The sequence below is a fragment of the Triturus cristatus genome, chromosome 12 (assembly GCF_964204655.1).
Source record: "Triturus cristatus chromosome 12, aTriCri1.1, whole genome shotgun sequence".
In the NCBI taxonomy this organism is placed as follows: Eukaryota; Metazoa; Chordata; class Amphibia; order Caudata; family Salamandridae; genus Triturus; species Triturus cristatus.
Genome location: NC_140595.1, coordinates 761,696,587 through 761,719,372, shown reverse-complemented (window position 1 = coordinate 761,719,372; position 22,786 = coordinate 761,696,587). Strand labels below are relative to the sequence as shown.

The 22,786-nt window shown below is 43.3% G+C and overlaps 1 protein-coding gene and 1 long non-coding RNA gene across 2 annotated transcripts in view; one reads left to right on the top strand and one right to left on the bottom strand.

The window, feature by feature from the left end:
* The window catches only part of LOC146782745 (extracellular calcium-sensing receptor-like), a 70,784-nt gene extending 52,619 nt beyond the window's left edge, over positions 1-18,165 (bottom strand). Inside the window, exons 1-2 of the mRNA XM_085637223.1 lie at positions 17,918-18,165; positions 1,399-1,690 (exon numbers count right to left, since the gene is read on the bottom strand). Coding sequence (XP_085493349.1) covers positions 1,399-1,690; positions 17,918-18,165 — 540 coding nt within the window. The remainder of the gene's footprint in view (positions 1-1,398; positions 1,691-17,917) is intronic.
* Positions 2,433-9,279, top strand: LOC146782746 (uncharacterized). Its single transcript, XR_014972400.1, has 2 exons — positions 2,433-4,376; positions 4,484-9,279. It is a non-coding gene; the product is annotated as an uncharacterized LOC146782746 (long non-coding RNA).
* Positions 18,166-22,786: the final 4,621 nt, after the last annotated feature.

The window sequence follows — 22,786 nt, the reverse complement described above, 5'->3', positions numbered from 1 at the left end:
CATGGCCATATGCAAATCAGTCTGACCCTGTGCCTCATGGGAACAGTCCAGCCCGAACTGCCAAGCCATGCCTTCCCTGGACCGGAAACAAGCTTCCTAGGACCGGTTTCTGGCATTTCAGCCGTCTTCAGCCAGGCTTGTTTGAATCCAGTGGCAAAGTGAGCAAGAGACTCACGTCTGAGCATACCCTGCCAACTTATGGCGAACAAAGCGGTACAAAAGGGGGTGGTGATGGACGAAGCATCAGAACCAATCAACGGGGGAGTACGACACGTACAGGGGTGTACATACACGGGGGAGTACGACACGTACAGGGGTGTACATACACGGGGGGTTCGACACGTACAGGGGTGTACATACACGGGTGGGGGTACGACTCGAACGTACGGTGGCTTGGGGGGGTACAGCGCGTATGCGGGCACATGTCTCCATGTATGCTATGGGTGTTCGGTGCGGACGGTGTTTTTTCCATACGGTTGTAACATCGGACGCACGGGATGGATCGTGATTCCGCGGTCGGACTTCACTTTTCACATTTGTACGGTAAATCGTCCGAGGACGTGTCGGACACTTTTTCCGACCCGAGGACGTGTGGGGAATAATTCCCAATGCGGTTCGTATGGACTTTTTACCATGCGAATCGTGATTGGCAGTTTGTACGGCACTTGTACGATTCGTATGGTAAAAATGCCGGATACGAGTCGTACGGGGAATTTTTTTGCCGGATCGTAATTGGCACCTTGGTATTGAAAGCACTGGTAGGAGAAGAAAACACATGTTGCTCTCGGATCCCAATTAGTCAGGCAGTACCCACCCCTTAGTAATCCCCTTTATATCCTTGAATAAATAGGAGGCTAAGGATGGGATGGGGATAACCTTGTGATATCATCATGGGTCAAAGGGTATGTGATCTCAGTTCTACCAGTCCTGTCATTTTTGGTGAGTTCACTATGCTGACCTCCATATGCTTCACTGCTTCTCTAGTGATCCTCTTGCACACGTTAAGTCACAGATACATATTAACGGTCCCAAAGTTCATCATTACTGCGGTGAAGTTTCTCTCGTTCCAGCTCTACTTCTAAAATCTCTTGGATTGCACCAGCCCAAGGTGACCCGCTGTGTTTGCTCCCAGGCAGGTCCTGTTTTCTCCTTTCTTTGCAGTAGTAGTGCTATTGTCTTTTTTCTCAATCTCTATCTGGGTCTCCTTCTGCACCCCATCATTTGATAGGTAGAGGCAAAGACCTCGATGGAAAGCTGACCACTATGTGACTGTTTAACAGACTAGAGCTCCAAGGACCCTGACTTGTTTCCATAGCCCTAAGATCCAGTATGTCATCATGCCTAAACACATCCTAGTGATCAATGAGCACATTAAAGAGTTTCTTAAGACTGTCTTACCTGAGGATATCTGTACAGACCCAGAATCCTTGCAAGAGCAATTGAACGTGTTGAACCGGCATCCCCTATAACAGCAGCTGGTGGCCGCCCTGCCCGGCACCAGTAGTTTAGAACTGGCTCCTCCAGTCCTGAAAGAATCCACAAGGCTCCCTTGAGCGCCCGCTGAAGCACTGTACAGGAGTCATAAATTTGGAATCCCAGAGAAATGTTGGGTAAAAGGTTAGAGTTGTTGTTAATCTCTTCAATGGCAAAGACCATAGCCTGGACCCATTGGTAATTCTGGATCCCAAACCTGGAATGTAGAGAGAGACCTCAGATTTCAGACTCATGTGCCCCTGGTTGTATGAAATATTTGCTGTGTAGTTGTCACTCATCAGTTAGGAATTGGCATGATTTGTATCACAATCAGAAAAAGATCAGATCAAAATTCTCCAGCTGTAGAAATGCAGCACTGGTTTTTAAAGCCGATATATAAAATGGAATACAGTGAAATGCTGGGGATTATTAAGGAAAATATATAGAATTGCCTTGCAGCATTATATGTATTTGAAAATTCTAGATGTCTTCAACATAGAGGGGTTTAACTCCTCACCTGTATATTGACTAGTTAATTTAGCTTATGGAAACACCTGTGTATAACCTTTTAAAACTTAAGTTTAATCAGCATCTAGATTATTACTAAACACATTGGTCCTGTGGTTTTTATTGGGATAGATGTGTATGTGGTTTTCATAGTATGATCCTACCTACTAACACTAGGTTGCGTCACAGAAGCAGCAGTACTATGCATTGTGCAAGTGGCGCGGGGGTAATATGGGTGGGAAGGTGGAGGTGGCGGAGCACATTAGTGATCACCCAGGGGCTGGTGTTAGTGTGTGAGTGTACAACAGGAAGGGAGCATAGGGTAGGTCATCTGGAAAGTGCAGTTGTCGTAAATTGGCTGCGATTAAATTAGCGTTAGCAGAATCCATCTGGTATTTACAGGCTATCCTGTACATTTTGTGGAATCCATTTTGTATTTCTGGCAGCCATTTTGTCTTCCCTTGTGCTCTGTTTAAAGGACTGGCTGTACTTAGACTCTGCTACCCTGCACATGCGCAGGAATATCTAACTGTCCATGCATCTGTTTTTAGTCTGTAACTATCAGGTTGTTTCTACCAGAGTCAGCAACTGCTAGCTCCTCCTATACTATTTACGGTGCATTTCTGTATGACCATCTATGTATGTAACTCTTCTCATGTATGCTTGCATCGTCCTTTTCCTGAGCCCCTGTGTGGGTATAAAAGACCCATGGTTCTTCTACTCTGGGTGCTACCTTCATTCAGCACCACAGGGTGCTGGGTGAATGTGGTTCCACCTCCTGAGGTTTAATAAACTATGTATTTTCTATTTCAGATTCTGTGCCAACTTCTTTCTAATAGTCTGAGGACTCTGTGCAGAGAAGGGCGAACCCCTTGCACTGGTAGGCCTAGCTGAGGCCTATTTTCTACAATTGGCGCCTCAACTTGGGGCTCATCGGTGACTCGGATGCCCAAAGGATTGGTCGCGAGGAAGGATTGGAATCTCGCTCTGGACGTGATCACTGCCCGATAAGACCAGAGTCTTGGCATCCACGGCGACTTTTCCTTTCTTTCTGATCTGACCATCCAGGTGGCACCGGTCCTCGACTGAGATCTCTTCTGTTGATTCACCGTGCAGTGACCATTTGGTCGATTTTAGAACTTGGCAGGATGAATCTGAACACCAAGTGATTGGTAAGTGTCTGCGGCGCTTGCTGTTGGTTTTGATGCCTGTGATTGGTAAGGTAGTTTAGTAACGCTTACTGTGGCTTTGAGTATGGTATATTTTGTGTTGGCCAACTTGGTTTGTTTTGACATATGTGACTTGCAATTCACATAGGCAGGTAATGAGGAGAATTTTCTCTAACTGAATTGATTTGAACGGCACATCGTACTAAAGGTACCTTAAGTGCTACTTTGATTATAATATTGCATATTCTGCACTATTTTTTGGCATATCTGTCTTTAGCACACTTCAAAAGATGTGTTGCCTTTGGAATGGTACCAAAATGAAACTTGATGAAGCACAACTGGCCCCCCCTCGGAGGGGACGCCTAATAGGGATATGTATATTAAGTATGGTCTTTCTTCTATAATGTACAGCGCATTATGGAATAAAAATACTTGTAAGTGGTGACTAGTACCCCGAGGAACTAAATATGTACATAAAAGGATCCTGGTCTGTGCACTTAGTAACATTCATAAGTGATGAGATGCAGAGCGTTTTTTTTTGGTGTTCTGCCAGCCAAATCTGGTGAATATGACTTGCAACTAGTATTTACAAATGGTTTGGTTTAAGTACAGTCTGTGGGCTGTCTTTTGTTTCTGTCTTAAGTGTTGATCTGTGGGTTAAATGTGTGTTTACATGTTATGGTGTGGTAAATTGTGTTTTGGATGTTGCTAGCACTGGAAAAAGCGTGTGATTGAATGACTGTGAATATGTGAAAGAATTCTGAGAAGTGAAATTGTTAAGGAGTAAATTTAATTTGGTCTCATCACCATCAATAAGTCGCAAAAGGAAATTGAGAGGGGTGTAGCAAGAGAAAGAGCAACCCCTGTGATTTGATGACACCCTTAATGTACAAAAGTATTAATGAAGAGTAATTAGGGACCCGTTAAAAGTTTAGCTTGGAAAAATTGTGGGTATTTCGAATTTGCAAATTGTTCCTATGCAGCTTTGTGTTCTTGGTGGTTCAGTGAGCCAATGTGCTGGGTCCACAGGGTTGTAGGTTCTAATTTAAGCTGAACCTGCTAATCTGAGAATTGAACCTAAATTTATGACCCTTGAAAAGAAATTGTATATTAAAATAAATGTTTCCATAGGGCAAATTATTGCAGTTTAGATAACATTAGGAAGGCTTTTTGTCTTTGACAGCTTCAGGGCTGTGCAAGGCAGATTTTGACCTTGCAGCTTGTAAGGTGGGGGCTAAAAATAGAGGAGTGAACCAGGAGGTGAAATCACTGCTTAGAAAGCTTCACTGACATGAAAATGTGTAATGCTTGCAGCAGGACAGCCTTGGAGAAAGGTGGGGGCTAGGAGCACTCGCTGTGGCCCGGTTCTGCGCTGAGGTTTAGCTTCTCTGATGAGACAGGGCAGCTGAGGAACGAAACCCAAGGAGCCTTCCTCTGCCCTATTTTGTGCAAAGACCAGTTAGACTTTCCATAGAAAACTGTTTTTATTTTTTTTTTAAAACTGTTGCATTAATCCTACACAAAAAGTAAAATGATGCTCTTGCTTGAAATTTTAAGGGCTATATGCCTATATAAAAACGATTTTCCAATTGAGAATTAATTTTCTCAGTGGAAATTGTGGCGCAAAATTAACATGGATTATCGGATAAGAGTTTTACCTTTAGAAAGTTAAAATTAAGATGACCTGTGTAAAGAGAAAAACGAAATTGTGTGTTTTACAATAGACTAAATTCAGATACAAAATGTCACAGCATTTATCTTTTGTATAGGGTATTCAAAGGCATTCACATTATACAGCACGACAGATTTGTGTTGGCTTGAAGGGCTGACTTGCAAGGCGTGTGAATTTCGACACCTTTACGTGTTAAACAGCTGTGTCAACAAGACCATTTCTATTTCGGACTCTGAAGTCAAAAACACGGAGTAAAATTCTGCATTTCAGACTGCTGTTTCCAAAGTTAGAAATGTAGTTTCATTATTTTTGCAGATTGACAGTAGGGATTTCTTTTCTTAATGCCTTTTTTTTAAAATAAGGATAAGAGTGGTTTTTGATGTTCAATAATAATGGCTGTCCTTCATTTAAAAGTGGCGCAGACTTAAGATGTTTCAAGATAAGCTTCTGTGCTTAGGGCTAAGAATTAATGTGTTTCAATATAATAGGCAAGGGATGCAGCTCGCTTTTCATATGTAGACTCATCAAAATGATTAGATTTATTAACAAAAAATATATTTTGATTATATAAAAAAAAAAATGTTATTTCAAATAGGTGCAAAAACAAATTCGTTTTTTACTATTTATAATGCCTAATAATGATACTGTGACCTCATAGCATCCAAATTGCATTTAAGCCGTGCTATACAGCAATAGGGGGTCAATTACATGTGAAAATGTCACTTTACCCAGGCGTACAAAACTCATTTTTATAAGGGTATACATTATACATTTTTGATGCCACATCTCTGGGATATGTAGAGGACATTCTGGGGATGACTATTATGCAAAAACATTGTAGGATGTTAATTTTTAAGTGCCCTGAAAATCAAAGTCGAAATTGGGTAAAAATTCACTATTTAAATGAGTTTTCTCCAGTCAGATCAGTTTTTAAACTGCCTTACGCCCCAGGAAAATGCACATATGTAAGCATAGACCATCTATACTGCTAGACAAACGTTTGGCACACTGCTTATACATATCAATGTACAAAAATTGGCAGAAGTTATTAAGCTTACCTCTGAAATTGCTGGTAGACACACAGAGTGGGTTTTGCTGCTCTGTCTTCGGTCTTTAGGGTCACTTTGACTTGGAAGCACCACATGAAAACCTTGCATGCATGCTGGGGAACAGCTGCATAGGTTATAGGTCAAAGTCCTACATTTAGAAGCCTGTAGGGCTCAGCACAACGTTGCTTTGACATTTCGACATTTGAAAGACGAAATGGCAGGGGAAGAAAGAGGTTTTTGCTTACCCTTTTTTTTTTTGGTAAAAGCAAGTTTTTGTGTGCACTCAATGCACATAGTATATGTGACCTCTCTTTAAAGGACAATGGCTCTGCCATATATATATAGTATAAATGTTTTTAGGGTTGAATTCAGGAAGCAATGGGATTCAGTTTGACTTCATGCGGTCTCATGTTGCACTAGTACATTTGCTAACGGAATATGTTCTTTGGCTAGCTGAAATGTGCTATTTCGCTCCTCAGAGTTTGTTTATGCCCAGTTGCTACAAATTGGGGTTGATAGTGTTGACAGAATGAAACCTGGTACAGGTTTCTTACCGTCAAAACTGGGGAGTGGAGGCTAGCTCCTCTACAAATTAAGGGTAGGCAAATTTATGTGTTCTCTCTCTTTTTCTTACTTTTTTTTTGAGCCTGTCTAAACTGTCTGTGAAATAACCATGAGACATTAAATTGGCTATTCAGTAATACTGTTTTAAACATTATTAGCATTAATAAAACGAATAAATATATTTTGCTATGTTACTACCCATCCTCTCTGATGGAATTATGAGAGGATGAGTAGTCTAGGTTGCTGTTTCCTTATTTGATCTTTAAGGGGAACTAGCTGTGGGTAGTTTTTGTTTGAAAATTCTCAGGTGACAACACCACTATTGTTTGTTATTCTCATGCTACATACAGTTTTGCAAGGGCATTGCTAGTTTTATTAGCTAGTCTGTGTAAATAAACTGACAGTCCTTACTAGAACTAATGTTGCATAGTTTGGATTGTGAAAATGTAGAATGCAGGGAAGAGGTCTATGTGATCCTTAGCAAACATTTTTGAGGAAAATATTGTTTTACAGGAGTCTGTTAGTCACAAGATGTTCCGCTGGAGAACATGTACCCATTATGTTGAAGTTTTTAGTTCTGTATGTAATAGGAATCCCTGTTAAATTAGCAGTGTTAGATTTTCCTGTTGCTCCTATAACATGAGAGCATGGTCCTGAGTATACAATATAGGTGCTTTAATTAAGAAAAATCATTTTAGAAGTGTCTGCAGTCCTGTACAAATAATGCAATGTTTAGGAGTAAAACGTGTATAACATTTCCTTTTTCTTGAGGGTCTTTAGAAATGAACACAGACTTCCTTGACTGCTTGGCATTGGGTGACGTATTACTCTTGTCAGTTCACTAAAGAGTTTTTATACTTGCTAATAGGTCCAGACTGTTGTTTTATTTACTCTCACATATATGAAAGTGGTTCCAGGGTGCCTTGTTAATATATGGGGCGTCCCTGGACTAGGAAGTATTCTGAGACTATCCTCTCTGTTGATAGATTATTTTTGTGCCTTGTCTAAAGACCTTTTGTTCTGTCCACCAATAGATATTTGCTGCTTTACAACCATTGCCAGAGGGGCGCGTACATCAGATCCAGCTTGAGGAGTCAGCACCAGTCCAGCTTGAAGTCAAAGTGAAGGTAACCTGCACAGGCACTGCTGGCAACCAGGACCTCAGTGAAGGTAGAAGGCCGGAAGCATTGTGATGAGCGTACCCCTGCTACTATCTTGGGCGAAAGACGGGGTCACAAATCAGAAAGGAGAAATCGTGGATCAAGCTTTTGATGCCCAGCTGAGAGTCACAGACCGACCAGGAAGGGAAGAAGGTTTTTGCTTGAGGTAACCCCCTTTGAAACAAGGGTTGCTTCAGAGATCCTAGCATCAGGCCTCTGAATCCTGGTCCCAAAGTGGCTGTAAAGGAGATACCTGGGCACACTGAATGCAATCCATGGCCCCAACGAAAGAGCAGTGTGCCAGCAGAGCAATACAGGAGTTAGGGAAGGACTTGAGTTCAGGGTACAGGTGCTGTGTCTCTGGTGCCTGTTAGATTGAAATGAAGAAAACTGGTGCACTGCCTGAGACACTGGACAGGATCGCTGAGCGCATTTGCCCTGGTGGGTGATTGCCCTATCCTGAAAGAAGAAACTTTTCCCTTGAAACTAGGCCATGATTCCTGAGTTGCGAGTTGTGCAGCTCCACCGTGGGAACAACAAGAGCCTGCCTGTGAGGCTCAAACGGACACAGGGAGAAGACTCTCCTCTGGTTGGTTGTACAGCGGCTTTAATTTCCCAAGGACTTCTTTTTCTTTTTGTTGAAAATGTACCCCATTGATCGTCCCATTTTTGAGGAGGAGCAACCCTTTGCAGCTCTTCGTCCTAATTCTCATGGTCCTCCTGGTCCCCTGGATCCAGGATCATTTTTGTAAATAATATGTCTGACTGCTTTAATGTTTGTATTGGGTATAATGATAGATACTCTAGCCCTCATAAAGGAAACACTGGAAAAGTCTAGCGAAAATGTTTTTATTAGATATGTACTGTTGGATACTTTGATATTGAAATTGATGGTAACTGAAATGCATGGGAACCTTGAAAATGTTTTTACTGGATGGTTCTAGGATTTGCTAAGGACTAGAAAGCTAATAATTCTGTTTCTGATAATAGTAATTACTCTCTCCTGCTATCTGTATGACCCAATTCTCTGTTCCCTTTGTACTTCTGTTTATACCTCATACATACCCGCTTAACAATATTTAGAATGAGAAATGCCCACCTAGCAATGAATTAGGAAATTTATGAAAAGAAAAAAAAAATGTTATTAAAAATTAATATGCATATTTTTCATTTTTCCTACTGGATTATGGGAGATGTCTTCTGCTAACGCTAAAAGGGTCGTCTGTCGTAAATTGGCTGCGATTAAATTAGCGTTAGCAGAATCCATCTGGTATTTACAGGCTATCCTGTACATTTTGTGGAATCCATTTTGTATTTCTGGCAGCCATTTTGTCTTCCCTTGTGCTCTGTTTAAAGGACTGGCTGTACTTAGACTCTGCTACCCTGCACATGCGCAGGAATATCTAACTGTCCATGCATCTGTTTTTAGTCTGTAACTATCAGGTTGTTTCTACCAGAGTCAGCAACTGCTAGCTCCTCCTATACTATTTACGGTGCATTTCTGTATGACCATCTATGTATGTAACTCTTCTCATGTATGCTTGCATCGTCCTTTTCCTGAGCCCCTGTGTGGGTATAAAAGACCCATGGTTCTTCTACTCTGGGTGCTACCTTCATTCAGCACCACAGGGTGCTGGGTGAATGTGGTTCCACCTCCTGAGGTTTAATAAACTATGTATTTTCTATTTCAGATTCTGTGCCAACTTCTTTCTAATAGTCTGAGGACTCTGTGCAGAGAAGGGCGAACCCCTTGCACTGGTAGGCCTAGCTGAGGCCTATTTTCTACACAGTGACCCAAGCCTCAAAGTGCTGTTGCTTCAAAGGAGAGTCTCGAGTGGTTCATGAAGCAGACGGTGGGTGCCACTTGGAAGTCTTCAGCAAGCATGGCGTTCCACAAAGATTAGCATGAAAAAGCATGGCATTTGTTCTTCTTTTTCTTGAATGTCATGGTCTCTAGGACTGTTGATGATGTTGCTTGGATATTAAGGTGCTCCCTTTCGACGTGTTGATTTAGGAAGACAACTGGGGTGGACTACCATAGTTAACCTTGTTGGTGCAGAGCTCCACCAGATTATTTGCACAGACTCAGTAGGTTGAGGTAAGAGAGGGAAAGAAAGGAAGAAAAGGTTGGAGATAGAGTCTGAGATTAGAGAAGGAGAAGGGAGAGGAGCAAGAAGGAGACAAGGAAAAAATGGAGAGAGAGAGAGAGAGAGAGAGAGAGAGAGAGGGAGAGAAAGAGAGTGTGAGAGTTTGTAACAAAATGAAGGGAGAGGGGCTGGTTCAAGCGTATTGAGGGAGTAGCTTTCGCAAAGGCCTTACTCTGTGCGCTGGAGGACTGGGTGATGGAAAAGAGGACCGTTCCATACTATCAGGCAGGATTCCAGCCCAAAGCATCCACTGTGGACAACATCCTTGCTGGCAACTAAAGCTGCAAAAAAAGGGTCGTGTCCATTATATGCATGCCTTGGAGATTACAGTGCGGCATGGGCTGCATAAACCATAACATCCTATGGGCAAAGCTAGCTGAGTGGGGGATAGCAAAGAACCTGCTTAACACTATAACCACCCTATACACGGTCACCTGGGTCCACTGACCCAAACCCACGCTTCCCCAAGAATCTATACAGATAAAAGTGTAAAGAAGGGATGCATCACAGTGTCTGTGTTGCTTAAACTTTACTCTGCCGATCTAGGGCCGGCGTATCCAAACGGAACATGTTCTCCCAACAAATCGGATCACTAAAACTTCCAATCATACATTACACATATGATCTTGCTATTCTCAATCACACCTGTGTTGGGATGCAGGGGGCCATAAGTATACTTTCCTCTTACAGCATCAAGAACTACCTAACATCTTATGCCACGAAAACCAAGATTCTGATCTTTGGGCAGCGTAAAAAGAAATATCAAGAGATGGAACCTTGGACAAGAACAAGAAATTATACCTAACTTGGTGTTTGGCTGTCCGACACAAGAAAACCATTCTTACAGTCCAGGGCAATAAAGGAAACGGCAGCTAAAACAAAATTTGCATTGGTAAAACTCCATCGAAACCTACACAGTCCTACCACCAGGGCCGGACTGCTAAATCCGGGCACCGGGCAATCCCCCGGTAGGCTGGATGGGTGGGGGCTAGTTTTGTGCCAGAGGGCCGGTTTGGAATTGGACCCTGGCCCTGGTGACGGTCCGTGACCGTGACCGACCTGAGTCAGTTTAGTAGCAGCTAAATCTGCAGCATAATTAATGGTATGTGCTTAATGCTGGCAGTGTTCCATGAATAATTTATTAAATAAATGCACCTGCTGCTGCTCAGGCAGATCCATGGCGCCAGCGCGCAGATGTCTCCTTCGCCCGGCCCCCGAATCTGCACGCGGCCGGTAAACCGAGGTGTAGTTCACCCCTTAGGGTGGGGTCTGAATTTTGAGATCATGCACATAGGGGCCAGGCTCGAGCAAAGTGCGCGTGCGAGGTCAAGGAGGCAGGCATCAATCTTTTGATCTCAGAGGCAGAGACAAGTGGACAGAGAAAAAGAGCGAGGCACGAAATTTAATTATTTCTAGCCCCCTCCCCGGCCCCCTGTCTGCAGGTGAGTCTAGTCAGAACCGTCCGATCCAGTGGTTTAAGTTGCAATGCATGCTGTGAGTGTCAGGCCTGCATGCTGTTGTAATCAGGATTCGTCATGGGGCAGGGCACTGTCTGGGCTTGGGCATGTGGGCCAGATTCGAATTTGAAATTAAAACCAAAAGGCCTGGATAGGGCTGTGATCGGGACGGGCAGGGCGGGGGCAGGGCTGCTTCTCACTATCTTTCCGCTCCTTTCTTTGATTTGCTTCCCTGTGAAATGGATCCAAAAAAGAAAGACACTTTTGCAGGAAATGTCGTATTTTTCTGACATTTTCATTCCAAAGTGCAGCATCGGGAATAAAATGTTAAAAATATGAAAAATAACTAGATAAAATAAGACAGAGTGGAAGCAAACTGGCCAGATTGATTTTATTCACACCCAAACACATTAGCGCCACTTTTACAGAGTTTGCCAGTGAAGCGCTATTTTTGTTTTCTTGTCTTTGTTTTCCCTGGGCTTCCAACTAGTGCACCAATCCTGGAGGTACTGCAATGTGTGGATTGGAAAACAAAATGTGTACTGAGGCTCTGCGTCCAGGGATGTGGTCTTTTTACCATACTGCTAACGTTTTGTAAGGATATAAGTGATGGACATTGAAATGGGTCCATTCAGGGCCCTGTAGTCATGCCCTTAACTTTTCAGGCAAAAGCACTCACTGATTTCTGAACAATTGGGTTGTAGTTGAAGGCAGTGTGAGTTTTTCTCAGTGGGGCAGTATAGTGTTCAGTGGGGGAGAGGATGTGGCACTATGGTCAGAGCTGCTGAATTGGGACTAGGGAACCAGGTTCAGCCGTCATGACCAGTCCACCAGACCACTCTCCTGAGAGAGCACAATCGCATGCTAGACCTTAGAAGGCTTTGGAAGACCTTAGAATCCCTGGTGTCTTAGCACCAGCAGGTGGGCCCTAGCAGTGGCAAGTGTGGGTTAACCTTCAAGGCTTGTCCACCACAATCCATACTGAAGTTCAACTCCAGTCTTGCGGGCAAGGCTATGAAGCAGCACACCCTAGAATAACAGTGACTCTGTCACTGAGGTCACAGAACCCTTGAGAAGGGCCAGGTCTAAGGCGGTGCAACCGGTGTGACCACACCGGGTGCTGACTTTGGGTGGAGGCATTATATTTGCAAGTATATTATGGTTTTAAAAGCGCTTGCTGCCTCCTTCCTGGCCTCCAGCAATTTTCGGCAACAATAAAAATGTCATGATGACTCTGGTGATTAATGTTCTTCATAGAGAGAGATCGGAATTTTGTCTAGTGGAAGTTTTCACTCATGGAAATGTAGCTCAGAGGGTTAGTGTGCCTGCTGCAAAGAACATGTACCATGCAGATCACAAAGTGCACATAATGTAAATAGGTTAGTTGGCTACTGCTTTTGTCAGAGAGATCCTTTTGTTACTTGCAGTTTATACGTTAAAATACTAACATAGAACAGTGAACTATTAACTGTCATCTAAGAGCTGCATACAAACTGCAAGGTATAAATTAGAGCGATATGTTTTTCCCCAGTCTTTGATTATCCTAATGTTGCAAAAAGTGTTCTTTTGGCCAGAAGTCAATTCTGATTATTAAAGAGAACCCCCAACCATGGCATTTCGTTTTAAATTCCCCAATCACTATTAAACTATACAGCCTACTAGTATGGTTGTCATGTGACTCATACACCTTGTAGTCCTTAGTCTTATGTAACATTTTCTATACAGTGATTTACACACATATTGATTGTCTCTGTGTAATGTGTGTGATATAAAGTGCTCTGACAACCTACAATGGTATGAGTGGTGCTGTAAATCAAATTAAATGCATCTGATAGAGAGTGTGGGTATGGAGACTTGAGGGGCACTGTTAAAGGGTGGTTGTGAGGGAATCCATGGCAGAGGTGGCCATTGGGGGGCACTAACAAACATTAATGCACAGGGCACCACCAGTGCTACGGACAGCCCTGCCCTTGAGGCCAGTCTGCCTCACCCATAGGTACCTCCATTGGCCTTGTTTCAGCAGTAGTACCTATAACTCACCAGGGATTGGCAATGCAGGATTTGCACGCACACCAAACTAAGTTCACAAACTTCACGTTCTCTCTGCTTCATTCACAAGCACTTTTAACATGTGCTGCCTGCTGTGGGGCCACTGGAATTAATTATGCAGCAAAGGATGACAAAATGATGCCGCAGTGTTGACTAAATTATGCATTTAGAAAAGGCTGCAGCATAATGCAGTATGTTTTCTGATACTTTATTATTTTTTACATTTGTACACATGCTAACAGTCTCTAGAAAGATTTTGCCTCATTAGTACCAGTGGAACGTACAAATGCAGCAGTGAGAAAGGTGACCAGTCAACCTTTGCAATAAGCCATCCACTCTGCAGCAACACAAGTCACATTTTTATTAACTTTTGATACATTTGAGCTTTAAACAATTTATTAGTTTAAATGGTTAGATCATGCAGCAGATCTTGCATTATGAGGCAAATATGGCAGAGCCATGATTATATAGAAAACATTTGCAAACTAGGATATTTTGGCATTCATGTTTGAACTGCTGTTGTCGAAAATGGGAGAAGTGCCGATGACAGAAACTCCATGGCTCGGCGACAAATGGCTTGGGCTTCCACATTTTATCGCATTTGGGACATTCTGTAATGAGAAGCATATCCCACATTGTGAATGTATTTTAATGTCAATAACTCATTATAACCTTAAATAATCATGTGTATCCATTGGTTGATTAAACCGGGCAGTGAAATGCCAAACAAATACAAAAAATTGGGATGTTTGCGCATTCTTGCCACACCTCTGGCTCTGCCCACTGATCCTATCCTTCGGTTATTCCCACCCTCTGATTCTCCGCCCACAGTTCCCCTACTTTTTTCCCCCACTTGGCAACCTGGTGCTCTTTAAAGTAATCATCTACTATTTACTGTGCTTTTTAAGTTGATACAATTGAATAAGTAAGGAAAAATGTGCTGTAAAATTTGCCATTTTGGTCTGTTGTTTTCCAAAAAAAGACCCCCCCCCCAAACCCTCCTATTAGCGGTCGGGCTTACTCGCTGCGCTCGCTCGCTACGCGCCGGACGGGGACTGGTCTGGCAACATTTGCCAGGGCTGCTTTCAGTTCCCAGTCCAGCCCTGCCTACCACAGACGGAATCCATACGGAATCCATACGGCTATTCGGGCCAAATTGCTCCTGGCCATAAATCCTGGGCATCTTGTCTTTCCTGGGATTATATCAACCCTCCTTGAGCATTGCCAACCTCCAGCCTATAGAAAGTAGTTTGCTCTATCAAAGCACACACGATGCACTTTGCTGAGACTGCAGTTCAGCCTGGTACACCAAAAAATTGAGTGCAATACGGCTATTCTAACGTATTGCTATCAGGTCGCTATCAAAGCAGACTGAAGTCCCCGGTCAAGTTATCTGGACAAGACTTTTAGCTACCTGAACTATGGACTCTCCAATCACAAAGCAGTAACCCACCAACAGTTGAAATGCATCCTAAAATCTCATGGGAGGCTGCAGTCCAAAACACTTGACCTGCAGGAAGTTTCAACCACCATAGGGGCTCAGGATATGCTTCAATCTCACGAGCCCACAGCTCTTCAGCCTTCCCTTCCCTTGGCCTGTCATTATGGGAATTTAGACTGCATTCAAAGTCCAAAAGTAGGGGGCAGCAACACCGCTGTCTGTGTTAGTAGGAACATGAGTCCCTGCGGTATCTCTGATGCCGCTGCCCCGTGTTCACAACTAACAGACACATCCTGCTGAACGAACTAGTCTTAAAGTATGAATTAGGTACCTTTAGGGATACGGTCACCAATGCTTATACATGTGACATCAGTGATGTCATGAGTGATGTCACTGACCATGTCATAAGTGATGTAATATGTGACATCATCAGCAGTGGATTGCGGGTGCGCGAGTTATAGTTAGCTGAACTAACTATAACGTGGGAATTTCAATGGTTTTTCACGAGAGAAATGTCCAGCTAACTATAACGTGTGTGAAACCTATGGTTTTTTCAGTGAATATATATATATATATATATATATATTCAGCTCTGAAACTCCACTCGCGCGCCCGCAATCCTCTGCTCATGACGTCACATATTACATCACTCATGACATCACTGATGACATCATCCTTGTGATAGAGTGGCGGTCGCGCGAGTTATAGTTATCTCAACTAACTATAACGGGGGAATTTCATTGGTTTTTTACGAGTGAAAAGTCCACCTAACTATAACATGTGTGAAACCTATGGTTTTTTAAAGTGAATTTGCAAGGTTTTTTAAATGCTAATTCCTAACTATAACGTGTGTGAAACCTATGGTTTTTTCAGTGAATTTGTACGTTTTTTTAAATGCTAAGTAATGTATTTATTATTATAATTTTTATATATTTATTTTACAATAAACTGCGTTTAAAATTTTTATTTTTTTTTAATGGTTTTTTACCGTGCGCGCACTCTGCAATTTAAAAAAAAAATAATTAAAATGTTTTTTTCTGCCTTCGGGGTCCTTCAGGGACCCCCTGACAAAGGCTAGGGGGTCAGGAACTCTCTACCCTACCCCCTTTCACGTTCGCCACCTTCCTTTTTCACTCTCGCACTCAAAACAAACAAAATGGCCGCCAACACTTTCTGATTTCGACCGATTCGAACTTTGACTGACATATAACCACCAATCAGAATTACGCTCGCGCACGTTAGGGTGCGCGCACCGTGCGCGCACGGTGCGCCGCTATAGATATGTATGTGCTTTTAAATGCAATTTTCTCAGGAACTACTGAACAGATTGACTCCATATATGCCAGTGCGTTACAAACTGCTCTCTTTTATTCGAGCCAGACATAAGGAACTTGCTATCCCCTCAGGATCCTACCAAGGATATACATGTTTTTATTAATCTTGTGAGTACGAAGCCCACTTAGGGAAAAATATTGTGGCTCTTCTTTTTTGGACTATTAGTACCATCATGCATTGTTAATTGCTCTAAACTAAGCGCAGCCCACTAAGGGTGAAGAACCAATAGGAAACATGTATATAATTTGAATAAAAGAGAGCAGTTCGTAACTCACTCGTAATGAAGCTGTCTTTGAAGAAGGGACGGAATGTCTTGAAACGCGTTGGCAAATGAATATTCCTGAAGGGGAAAGTGAGTTGTCATTGAAGGATGGAAAGCAGGCTGGCTGTCGAGTGCGTCCTGAAGAGCTCAAGGGCACGTTGGTGGAACATATATATATATATATATATATATATATATATATATATATATATATATATATATATATATATATATATATATATCAGAGATGCAGCTATGTGTTCTGACGCAGGAGAGGAGAGTGGCTTGTTTCAGAGTCCTGTGGATGGTGGTATTCAATGATGTCTTCTGTCTGTGCTGTGTTGGCAGTGACTGTAATCTTATGTTTACTGACCATTGCGGCCACCTAAGTAGCATATCTGTGTTGTGTTGTCTGTTGTGAGCCATATTCGGTGTAGATAAGTGCATTTAAGTGCAGACATGCAGGAGCTCTTGCTAGCCAGTGGAGTGGTCACAATAGGAGTCAGCCAGTTTACCTCCATCCGGAGCTGTGGTATAGCCCAGCTCTTCCCCTGCCTGTTGTTGGACAAGCCATGGATCTAGCAGGGCACCTAAAGGTCTGATCTGCTAACTCCATGCTGCACACATTGAGTGCCTATGCATCCATGCATGTGGACCTGTGGTATAGCCCAGCTCTTCCCCTGCCTGTTGTGGGACAAGCCATTGATCTAGCAGGGTGCCCAAAGCTCTGATCTGCTAACTCCATGCTGCACACATTGAGTGCCTATGCATCCATGCATCTGGACCTGTGGTATAGCCCAGCTCTTCCCCTGCCTGTTGTGGGTCAAGCCATGGATCTAGCAGGGCACCTAAAGGTCTGATCTGCTGACTCCATGCTGCACACATTGAGTGCCTATGCATCCATGCATCCGGACCTGTGGTATAGCCCAGCTCTTCCCCTGCCTGTTGTGGGACAAGCCATGAATCGAGCAGGGCACCTAAAGGTCTGACCTGCTAACTCCATGCTTCACACATTGAGTGCCTATGCATCCATGCATCTGGACCTGTGGTATAGCCCAGCTCTTCCCCTGCCTGTTGTGGGACAAGCCATGGATCTAGCAGGGCACCTAAAGGTCTGATCTGCTGACTCCATGCTGCACACATTGAGTGCCTATGCATCCATGCATCCGGACCTGTTGTATAGCCCAGCTCTTCCCCTGCCTGTTGTGGGACAAACCATGGATCTAGCAGTGCACCTAAAGCTCTGATCTGCAAGTGCCTATGCATCCATGCATGTGGACCTTAATGCTCATCTGACTGCATACTTAGATGGTCCAGCACTTCAGTTTGCTCTTTTCGCATTCATGATACGGTGTCGTAACAAAACCTGAGGGGGCACCCCACCAAGCACACTGAGGAGGCCTTCCTTCCCGGCCCCCCACCTTTCCACTTTTGCTGAGGGGTGGCCCTGGAGTTCAGGCCCCCCAGCATCATGGGGGCTGCGTGGGTTAAGTTATGCCACTGTCATGATACAATATTGATAAAAAGGCGCAGTGCTTTATTGTTCCTATTTATGTTTCTTCAAGGCCTATATGCTTGTCATCCTGTCAAGCGTACAAGACTCATAGTTATTATATAGTAAGATGCGCTTACTTCTGACATTCTAGCGGCAGAGGTTGCTCTCTGAAAGTGATCTCTTGTTGAACTGTATCATCGTGCACCGGAAAGATCCCCCCGATCAGGATATCCCCATCTCTTGAGAATCCACTAGCTTCAGATCTCTGCAGCTCACATCCGGGCATCACTCTGTGGGAGACAGACACTGGCATCACAGAGGAGGACAGCAGGATCACAGTGAACCTCTGGAAGCAGAGAAGCCTGGCGAAGGCCCTTCCAACCATTCTCCCAAAGGTGAGAGGAGACACCTTGTGCACAGTCCTTCTGATCTGGGGAACTGAAGCCCGCTTTGTCATCCGGTGGGAATGTGTCCAAGTTGAGTAGCTCTGGAGACTTTTGTTTAAAGTGTTGCTTCACAGGTAGACCCTCCTTGTGATCCACCACACACCATCCCTCTCTTATCATCAAACAAAAATGGTACCCATTCTAGAGCATTGGTTCATCTCAAAAGATCATCAAAAGGCTGCATCACCGCACATAACACTGAAGCACAAGATGACAAAATGGATGCACAGCAGAGTTAAAATGGCTGAGCCACACATCCCTGGGAGCACGAGGGAGGAACAGGGGGTAGGTAAGACTACTCTATGGGGGCACAGGTCTGTGCTTGATGAAAAAGGGCTGGCATTACAATATCAAGTGTGCCCTCAGACCTGGGGGCAAATGGGGTGTTCTCTGTGGCTGGGTTGTGGTGAAACAGAAGGCACAAACACCACCATTTTCTCCGCGATACGGTCTCTCTCAATCGTCCTCTCCTCCTCCAGCACTGCCTGTTCTGTCTCACAATCTGCTGCAGATGCCAGTGCCAGAGCAGCAGTCTCACCTATATGTCACCGACTGGCCCCATGAGAGTGAGGGGGCGTAGAGTGTTGTAGTAATTGCAGCACGTGCACGGTGATCCCGGGTGGCAATTAGTGAACACTCTCAAGCATCAAGAGGATAGAGCGCCAGGGCAGAATCATCGCCCCTTGACCGGAACCTGTATGACCTGTAGCCAGGGATAAGCCGGGAAAACGAATAACCCCGACCTTGAGCCCTATGACATTAAATAACGGAGTAAATTGTGCACAAAGTGGTGCAAAATAGTGCATTTTACAGCATGATTAAAGACAGTTGGTCAAAACGTTCATGTACATATATTAACTTCTTTTTTCCATTCTTTCCTTCTATCTTCCTTTTGTTTTATTCTTCTTTCATTGAGTCCTTTCTATCCAAATTTCTTTCTTGTTTGTGCTTTCTTTTTTCCATTCACTTCTCCTTCCTCTTTCCATCTTTTTCCGGCTGGCCATCCTTCTTTCATACCCTCTCTCATTCTTTATATCTATCCTTCTATATAGTAATTTTCTTTCTGTCCTTTATTTAACTATTGAATAGCTTTTCTTGTTTCCTCCTTTCTTCCCACTCTTTTGTCTTTCCTTCCCCCCTTAATTCCACTCTTCCTTCTTTTGCTATTGCCTCCATTTGTTAATTTTCTCTCTAGTTTCCTTCCAGCACCCTTCCTTTTGCCTCACATTTCTTTTTCCTTTATTTAATTCGATTTTCATGCTCTCCTTATTTATTTCCCTCATTCCATTTTCATTTTATTGATTTGTTCCTTTCATCTTTTCTCCTTACTGCTATTATTTCCATTTTTATTTATTTCTTTCTTCTTTTCTTTATTTGTTTTTTTTGTCTATAGTTTCATTGCAATTTTGTGCCATTTTCCATCCTGCTTCCCTTTTGCTTTCCATCTTTCTCTCCTTATTTGCATTCTATTATCCTTCCTTCCTTCGCAGTCTAACTCCATTTGCCTCGCACATATTTTTTCTTTAACTTTTAAATATGTACTCTTTTTGTCTTTAACTGTTTTTGGCGTCTTTGGCAACCTTCGGCCCCATCCTTTGCCATGGTCATTTTACTTGCAGCAGTAGAAGGCGCAGATCAAAGTTAGAAAGGGTCATACAACAGTTTGTCCTGCCCCAGTGGTACCCCCTCGTATGCTGCCATGGCGGATGCTACAGTACTTCCTTGACCTACAACCTACTTGGACACACATGAAACTGGCCTTATGAAGTTTGGACTAGATGGTAAACAGCTCAGTGCTAAGTGCAAACTTATTCTGCTGCTCTATCATGAACGTGGATTTGCAGTAGTGGTAACATATGACTAGAGTGCATGTACATGTTTAGGCCGATGAACTTCAATTGTGATACAACAAAGGCACTATCACCCAACACAACAATACCATACCACTTAACAAAAACATCATAGCACAGCAGCAATGAAACTTAACCACAACACATAAAGCATCAATATTATCCTGCAAAACCAAATCCAGTTGTGGAACTACTACTACACAACAAATGCAAGCACATCACAAAAAACCAACACAACGCAGTTACAAACAAGCATTTGCAATGCAATAGGTCTCGCATTATTAAAATTTGAGCTATTGGCATTGCTAAATAATGCAACACCAATAGCTCAAACTTTAATAATGCGAGACCTATTGCATTGCAAATGCTTGTTAACTGATATTGTATGTTCCCGAACTATTCCTCATGTGCTTTACACCACCAGTGACAGAGCCGTGAAGCTGTTTTATCACAAGTTAGCCAGCTCAGCGGTGTGCAATAAACACAATTGAAAACTCTGACATCAGGTGCAAGCGCTTCGAAGCTGTGGCCACGACCCTTGGCAGGGGCAGCCTCTTTCAGGGAACCCTGAAAAAAGGGAGTCCCTGTGCTGGTAGACATGTGTGTGTATCTGGTGGGGGGGAGGTGTCTCTGGAGCAAATCAAAGACTTCTTGGCATTAACGTTTGACTGGCATGGGTACACAGTGTTAGATATCCCTAGCACACTTATGGTTGTGCATGGGCCAGGTTGGCATATTAGGCACATGCCTATGCCCCAGGCCCCACATGACTGTTCCCTACAACTTCATGTGTTGGCAAGTTTAAATACAGATAGGGCTGCAGCAGTACCGGCGGACAGAGAACAAAGATGAATGTGCTGTCCTACAGCATGTACAGATGTCTGGAATGACACCTGTAAAGCACACATTTACACGTCACCGCTGTGTAGCACTTGATAATTATTACACAAATAAAGGGCACGCGGTATCGACCTCGGAAGGGTAAAGACTGAAGGGGCCCGCCGGGATTTGAACCTTTGACCTTAAACTTCTGAAGCGGATGCATTAGTCCACCGAGCCATCGTGCACACGTACCTACTGACAGCAGGTGAGATTAACCAGTGTCCCACGGCCTGCTGATCACCACAGGCTGTGCTTGGTCTCCAGCTCTTTGTTTGCCCTCTTGGTATGAACAGTGCCCGGAGTTGCCCCGGGCTATTTAAGTGCTGCCATCTGTTTATCTTTTCCATGGTGCAAGTCCAAGGTACACTTATCACAAACGTTTGCTGTGACAATCGCCATGAATTTACACTGCCCGCTGGTGCCTACATGCATTACTTATTCAGCAATGGACCATCACTTGCCTTTTTTTTAGCATTCATGACATAGCGTTGTTTACAAACATGGTGGTGTTTATATATATTATAGATATTGCGACCTGAAAAGGCAGATAACGAAATATGTTACTGCGATACAAAATAAACGTAGCTATGAAAGAGGGTGTGAGGAATAAACGGAGAGCTAAAGAGACAGAGAAGGAACAGAGAGATGCCGAGAGAAAAGAATGAGATGCAGAGAGAGTGTCGGTGTGAATGTGTGAAAGAGAGAGGGAGAGAAAAAGAAAAAGACTGAAGACGACAAAGGCAGAAGGCGAGAGAGAGACAGAGAGACCAGGAGAGGGAAGAATAATTAGTGGAAGAGAGAGATATCAACGGGCAATGTGCTGCACGTAAATAGCGAGGGGGATACATGTGGGATATGCAGGGCTGTTCTTCGTCATAAACACATGCTGACACACAGCACACTGCATGCTTGCTGGTAGAACACAACAGCTGTATTACGCGATCCTGAGGACATGGATGGACATTGGAAGATGACTAAGAACATTATAAAGCCCTCGGCTGGCTGAGGTGCACACTGTGAGCGAGGAAAGGGCTGGTAGCAGTCCAACAGGATGTGAACAAATGTGGCTCACACAAACAACGCTTTCTCTGTAGGCGCCAAGTTAGTTTCCCGCTGCTCGAGTGTGCCGCTTGACAGATTGGACGACTCCAGTATAATGACACCAGGCTAAGTATCTGTGAGCCGAGGCTTTGCTAGTGCAGCTTGTCCCCTCTTAATTAATGCATTATCCTTTAAAGAAAGCAGGTTTGGGATCAGTTATTTTCTTTTTTTTTTTTTTAAATCATCTTTATTAAATTTTTTATAACATCAGGCAGTCAGGACAAACATCAAGATGTACCAACAAATTAACAAAAAAAGAAGACATTAGTTATAGGAGGACATGTCCCAAAAAATACATACATAAGAATACTACATCACTTCATAACCAATTAATAAGTGGGGACCAGAGTTTCAGACCCACAGCTCTCTTTTTCTTGCCCTTTGTTTTATAAACAGCCATTTCTAAGTGATAAACAGAAAGTAATCTTGCTTGCCAATTATGAAAAACAGGTGGTTCAATATCTAGCCATTGGGTAGTAATACACCATCGAAAAATTGACATACAAATGAATATAAATCTATCCTCCACATCTGTTCTTATACTATTGCTGCTAGTTTGTATCCCCAAAATCACTAACTCAGCAGTAATTTGTGTTGAGACCCCTAAATAAGTTGATAAAAAATTCTCGATGTCTTGGATAAATTGACTGAGTTTTGGACACAAAAAAAACATATGTATAGTATCTGCTGCGATTAAATCGCATCGATTACATTTATTCACTCTGAG